This window comes from Cibotium barometz, chromosome 12 (genome assembly GCF_041138505.1).
Source record: "Cibotium barometz isolate CiBa-2024 chromosome 12, ASM4113850v1, whole genome shotgun sequence".
Taxonomy (NCBI): domain Eukaryota; kingdom Viridiplantae; phylum Streptophyta; class Polypodiopsida; order Cyatheales; family Cibotiaceae; genus Cibotium; species Cibotium barometz.
Window position 1 is genome coordinate 39,471,103 of NC_141057.1, and position 6,948 is coordinate 39,478,050.

At 41.8% G+C, this 6,948-nt stretch overlaps 1 protein-coding gene across 1 annotated transcript; it reads left to right on the forward strand.

Annotated features, from left to right (window-relative positions):
- The first annotated feature begins 289 nt into the window (after positions 1-289).
- On the forward strand, positions 290-1,179 carry LOC147633388 (uncharacterized). Its single transcript, XM_086805846.1, has one exon. The coding sequence runs from the start codon at positions 293-295 to the stop codon at positions 1,154-1,156; it is 864 nt and encodes a 287-aa protein (XP_086661972.1). The 5' UTR covers positions 290-292; the 3' UTR covers positions 1,157-1,179.
- The last annotated feature ends 5,769 nt before the right edge of the window (positions 1,180-6,948 follow it).

Here is a 6,948-nt window from a genome sequence, read left to right on the forward strand (position 1 = left end):
GCCCTGGGTTGACACATGTGAAAAGGGCTGTACACATCTCTGTCCGCTCAGAGCAGAAGATTTCAAATCACTTTAAATGCCATGAAGCGAGCACTCGATTATGCGACCAGGACGTCAACAACAACTTGCGAGGAAGGGGAGGGGCGGTGGGTGACGGACTACAGCTACGACGACAATTATGTGCTTCCAGCTCTTTTGAGCATTTGTTATGGAGGGCTCAAAGGCTGCCATGCCATCCTGCATGAATAAAAAGGGATCGGAGCTCCATGCATGCTAGTAGCTCTTAGCCAAAATGTCTTCCTGTTTTTATTTGCTGGCTTTGGCCGTTGCCCTTTCCGCACACGGGGTGGCGGTCCTTGGCGCCGCTCGACGCGGTTGGCGTGCAGTCGATCCCGTCGGCTTCCTACCGACAGACAAAACTCCGTCGTCTGTAGTGCTTCATACGGTAAAATCTCCCTCCTCGGCCCTGCTCAAGACGCAGACGCCTCCGTTGCCAGCAGTGCTCCGAACGGAGAAACCTCCCTCCCCGGCAGCTGTAGCCTCTCCAGTAACTCGCCTCATGCGACGCTTGTTTCCGGGATACTCGACGCCCATCTTACCGCCGATAACCTTGCCGCCCATCATCTACTACTACAAATCGCCGCCTCCCCCGGTCGCCACCCAGCTGCCGCCAATCATCTACTACTACAAGTCGCCCCCGCCGCCGTCACCCCCGCCGCCTGCCGCCCTACTGCCGCCTATCATCTACGACTACAAGTCGCCGCCGCCACCGGTGCTGCCCACCATATTCCCGCCGCTGCCGCCCAACTTCTACTATGCCATACCACCTCCGGCGGGCGCGACCACGGCGCCAGTAGTCGCACCGCCTGTCGTTTTGCCGCCTCCAGTCTCCACTTCACCTCCGGTGGTTATACCACCTGTTGTTTTGCCACCTCCCGTCTACGCCGTCCCTTCGCCTCCGGCAGTCGTACCGCCTGTCGTTTTACCACCTCCCGTCTACGCCGCCCCGGTGGTCGTACCACCTCCTGTTTTGCCGCTCTCTCCCCTCCCCCCTAACTACTATTATGCTATCCCGCCACCCTCCTCCGTCATCCTGCCTCCCGTCACGCCCCTCCCTACCGTTCCTCCTCCCCCACCCCCCTTTTACAAAAAATAAAAATCAACTTCTAGAATATTTCTCTACCCTATGTACTTATGTTTAACGAATTCAATTACTCTGTATCCAAAACGTTTAATTTTCGATATTTAATAAAATTAACTATTCTCTTCTGATTTTAAATCTTATTTTCTTGCATGGAACGTATCAACCTGTTCTATGCTTGCGTGTTATTTAAGCACTCTTTGAACTTTGCATGGGACAGATCTTGGTACATGATAAAGCAGAAAACTCATTTGTTTTGCTTTTTAGTTTTTCAAAACTCTTTTTGTTCTTTTCTCTCATTTTGAGACTTTTATGAGTCTTTTCTTTTTACAACAAAAATAAATAATAGACTCTAGTTGGTTGTGATGCTAAAGATATTGAATTTCATAGACATTCTTCAAGGATATTGTGGACTATATGTGGTCATCAACAAGGATTATTACTTTTTGAAGCAATCGATCACATAGAGATTGATACATTTAAGGTTCATCCATGTAATTTTTAAATGCATGCAAGTGTGTACAGTAAATTATCGAGTTTAAGGTTTATTCACCGTCTTTAAAGTATTGTAAAGTGAATTGATAATAATTAACATGTTTTTTTGATAGTGAAGGCTAAATGTTTTGCATGGCTACATGATAGTTGGGACTAATACATTAGTTTGATGTTAATGATCAATGTGTCCAATCTTAATAGTCAATGTCTCTTTCATTATTATATGCTTCACTCCATCCATAATGAAAGAAACTACTCCTTGACATATAAAAGTCACAAGATGGAAATGGACAAAAAAAATGGAGAAATGAATATCTCATATCAATCGTGGTATATGGATTCTTAGTTTAAAAAATTATGAGTATGAAATGTTAACCACATTAATTAACATTACTTGGCTACACCCTTTTTGCCATCATTCTGTACAACAAATTTTGTGATATCTTGAGCCCGAAGGGCTGCCAGTCTCTAGTGACTTCGACCCACCCATTGAAATAATCTAAAGCCTGCGATGCCATAAAGTGTGAACCTCCGTGATATTTTACTCCAAGCTTATGACTTGTGTAATTCCAAAGGATAGTGATTAATCAAGCTTACGACTTGTATAGTTTCGGGTCCCCAAACATGTCATGGGCAATCAGACATTGAAAATATTCATGAGGCTTGTATGACTAATGAGAACGCACATAACCCCATTATCACAATTGAGTCTAGCTTTTGTGCTCTTGTGTTGATGTTTGCTTGTATATTTGCTTTCTCTTTGATGCATGCTTACCTTTTTAGATTGTATGTTGAGTGTGTGGAGTGGTTTTGCTTGGTCTCTTCTTCTTCTTCTCCCTCTCCCTCTCCCTCTCCCTCTCCCCTATCTCTCTCCCATTCTCACACTCACATTGGTATTGAGGTTGAGATAAAGCTTTCCATAGCTCTCTCCCTCTTTGCTCTTTGGCTAAGCTCCCTTATGGTGACACCAAGAGAGAAAAGGTTGAGGGCCTTACCTTATCCACAAGAGAAGGTTGTTCGACCATGAACGACTAAGGGTGTAAACTAGCAAAGACCCTTACATTCCTCATTTCTTCTCTCTCGTGTCTAAGGCTCAAGTATTCCTAATCGATGAAAATATTTGGTGCCACCACTCTTTACTATAGAGCCACCCTAGCTTAGGACTCTCTAGCTATACTTAGTGTTTGGTGTTTTTTTATTGCCTGGTTAGAATGCAAATCCATTGGTTTGTTCTAACTTGTTTTATTTTTAACATAAAGTTTGTTTGTATTTGTAGCAAATTCTGCTAGGGTGACATTCGTTACTTTTTAGCATTGATTATTTTTATGAACAGGTATTTCATCTGGGAGGCAAACATTATGCATTTGATTTTGTTACAAAAGATATGGCGACTATGGAGAGGCATCTGGCAAAGCTTGGATCAAGACATGTGTGATGGAACTCACTCTTCCATAATTGATGTTGTAATCCAATTACAAGGTCGAGACTTGTTAGTGGTCAGTCTAGAAAGTCATTAGTAGCCATTAGCCTTCTTACATTTGTTGAAATATGCAAGTGAATGGGTGTGTGCGGGAACAAGCCCTTAGCTAGAGGCCGTAGAAGAGAGTATGTAAAAGAGTAGGTAGCAGTGAAAAGGTGAGAGGTATCTACTGGGAGAGAATAAAGAGTAGCATAAATTTGTGTTTAGCAGAGGCTTATCTCTGCTCACTGTGCAAAAAATTGGTGTGCTTGGAGCACTCAATTGATCAATTTGCACTCATCCAACTTCAAAGGGCTCTTGGGGGAGTCTATAGCTACAAGTATACTTGATTTTGAAGCCCAATATTACCACATAATCTTCAATAATCAAGGAGATTTATTACCTTCTTCCCTGGTACTCTGTAGAGCAAGATAGGTGTCTGATATTTCACTGATTGTGTGCAGCTCCCTTTACCATTGGCTTTGAAACTTTATGAGATTCTTGTACACTCCTAGGAACCCCTCCGTGTGTGAGGAATTAGGCCAATTGCTTCTGTGTAAGTGTAGATCTGAGATCTTCTCTCCAAAAAAAGGCACCTGAGAAATCGTGATTTTCGGGAGCTCTACGTTGGATTGCTTTGGGCTGCGTGGAGAGCCTTGAGTATAGTTTATGCCCCTAAAAGGGCAATGAGTATATGTGCAAAGAGAGGGAGCTCCTCTACCAGCTGGGGGTACACTTTGGCTATGGAGAAGAGAGGAGCTTAATGCTTATAATTATGATGATGGGCTAATGAAGTGAATAAAACACTTGATGATGGGCTAAGACATGTTGGGCATGGATCTGAGGCTCTAATACCAATTTAAAATTTGCATGAATACCATCACTAATACAATGAAATGAGCTATGGTGGGTCAAATATTAACCACTTCATAATGGCATAAAAGCGAATTAACACGAGATTAAAGAGCAATTAAAGATGGTGATTAGAAACACAATGTGGACATGAGATTGACACAATAACCAACTAGATCTTCATTAGCACAAGCTCAATTTATACAAGATGGTGATTAGAAGCACAATGTGGACATGAGATTGACACAATAACCAACTAGATCTTCATTAGCACAAGCTCAATTTGTATAAGCTTGTCCATGATCTGCTCCAGTGATTGCTCCCCTATTTGTGCCACCTTCCCTACATCTGGGGGACACCTCATCCTTGATTCACTCCACCTCTTTTGCTTGATTCTCTCCACCCCTTCATTTTTCCCAGAATATCTCCACCCCTTCATTTTTCCCAGAATATCTCTACACATCCTAGATCTTCTAATTGCATCTAATCTCCATCAATTGGAAGCATTGGTGGTTCATTAGTGCCATTGGGAACTTGCTACAGCCTAGTGTACCATCAAATCACAAAAGATCTCTCATTCGGAGCCCGATTGAGCTTCATCAAGTTGCTCTATTTTTTGCACTGTGAGCAAAAAATTGATCCAAGTAATTTGGTTCGTTAATTGGTTAAAAATCTAATCATTTTGGATCATACAAGGTTTAAAAATTATATTTGGGTGTTGATATAACTCTAAAAATCATCATCTTGCATTTTCCCCTTGGTTAATGCCTGCAAATCACACTCAAATTCAAGTTATTCACAACCAGTGTTACATTTGGGAATGTGCATAAGAATGAATGCTATATACATTATGTATTGGGCACACATGGGTGACTACGAGTCATTGTAAATATGGGATCAGACACTACCCTTTTCCAGAATAAGGCAAGAGGTAAGACCTCCCACATAGATTTGTGTTTGCATTGCATAATTAAAAAAATGACACAATTTACACAAGATAAACATCAAAAGCACAAAAGATCTATCAACAATACATTATAATATGTTGCTCACATGGAGACAGAGCTAAAGGTCAAGCTCGTGGCCGTAGCCATGAAAGAAGAAGAACATATCTTTTCAAGAGGAGGATCAACACCAAGAAGAAGAGCTAGACGAAGCATTGAAGGAAGACATGGACGCAAGAGAAGCTGCCACAACATGAAGACTGAAGACAAGAGAAGATGTGAGGCTCCAAGAAGTGAGGAGCCATGTAAAAATTTGTAAGGAAGAGAGATAGAAACCCCACAACCTAATGTAACCTGCCCCAACACAGTTAAACCATCGATGATATAGGCCATGTGGTAGATGTATGTGTGAGCACTTAGTCAAGGTCACAGGCACTTGTAGTAGCCTTGGACACATAGAGGGAGCGTGTCAAGGACTATGAGTTAGGGACTTGAGGCACTGGTCATGTGGGCTACCAAGTAAGAGGGAAACTTGGTATAGGGTCCAAGTGTGCTAGGATTATTCACTTGAGGGGAGGTGTTGAAATATGCAAGTGAATGGGTGTGTGCAGGAACAAGCACTTAGCAAGAGGCTTTAGAAGAGAGTATGTAAAAGAGTGGGTAGTAGCAGCAGTGAAAAGCTAAGAGGTATCTACTGGGAGAGAATAAAGGGTAGCATGAGAAGATCTAGGATGTGTGGAGATATTTTGGGAAAAGTGAAGAGGTGGAGAGAATCAAACAAAAGAGGTGGAGTGAATCAAGGATGAGTTGTCCCCCCATACGTAGGGAAGGTGGCACAAATATTCAAGGAGCAATTAGTGGAGCAGATCATGGACAAACTTGTATAAATTGAGCTTGTGCTAAAATGAAGATCTAGTTGGTTATTGTGTCAATCTCATGTCCACATTGTGCTTCTAATCACCATCTTTAATTGCTCTTTAATATCGTGTTAATCCGCTTTTATGCCATTATGAAGTGGTTAATTTGACCCACAATAGCTTTTTTCATTGCATTAGTGATGGTATTCATGTAAATTTTAACATGGTATTAGAGCCTCAGATCCATTCCCAACATGTCTTAGCCCATCATCAAGTGTTTTATTCACTTCATTAGCCCATAATCATAATTATAAGCATTAAGCTCCTCTTCTCCATAGCCAAAGTGTACCCCCAGCTGGTAGAGGAACTCCCTCTCTTTTCACATATACTCATTGCCCAAGCTCTTTTAGGGGCATAAACTACACTCAAGGCTCTCCACAGAGCCCAAAGCAATCGGTGTTTCTCAACGTAGAGAGCTCTCCAAAATCACGATTTCTCAGGTGCCTTTTTTCTCGAGAAGATCTCAGATCTACACTTACACAGAAGCAATTGGCCTAATTCCTCACACACAGAGGGGTTCCTAGGAGTGTACAAGATAAAGTTTCAAAGCCAATGGTGAAGGGAGCTGCACACAATCTCAGTGAAATATCAGACACCTGTTTTGCTACAGAGTACCAGGGAAGAAGGTAATAAATCTCGTTAATTATTGAAGATTATGTGGTAATATTGGGCTTCAAAATCAAGTGTACTTATAGCTATAGACTCCCCCAAGAGCCCCTTAAAGTTGGATAAGTGCAAATTGATCAATTGAGTGCTCCAAGCACACCATTTTTTTGCACAGTGAGTAGAGATAAGCCTCTGCTAAACACAAATTAATTGCGTCTAATCTCCATCAATTGGAAGCATTGGTGGTTCATTATTGCCATTGGGGACTTGCTACAGCCTAGTGTACCATATTAAATCACAAAAGATCTCTCATTCGGAGCCCGATTGAGCTTCATCAAGTTGCTATATTTTTTGCACTGTGAGCAAAAATTTGATCCAAGTAAGTTGGTTCGTTTTAATTGGTTAAAAGTCTAATCATTTTGGATCATACAGGGTTTAAAAATTATATTTGGGTGTTGATAACTCTAAAAATCATCATCTTGCATTTTCCCCTTGGTTAATGCGTGCAAATCACTCAAATTCAAGTTATTCACA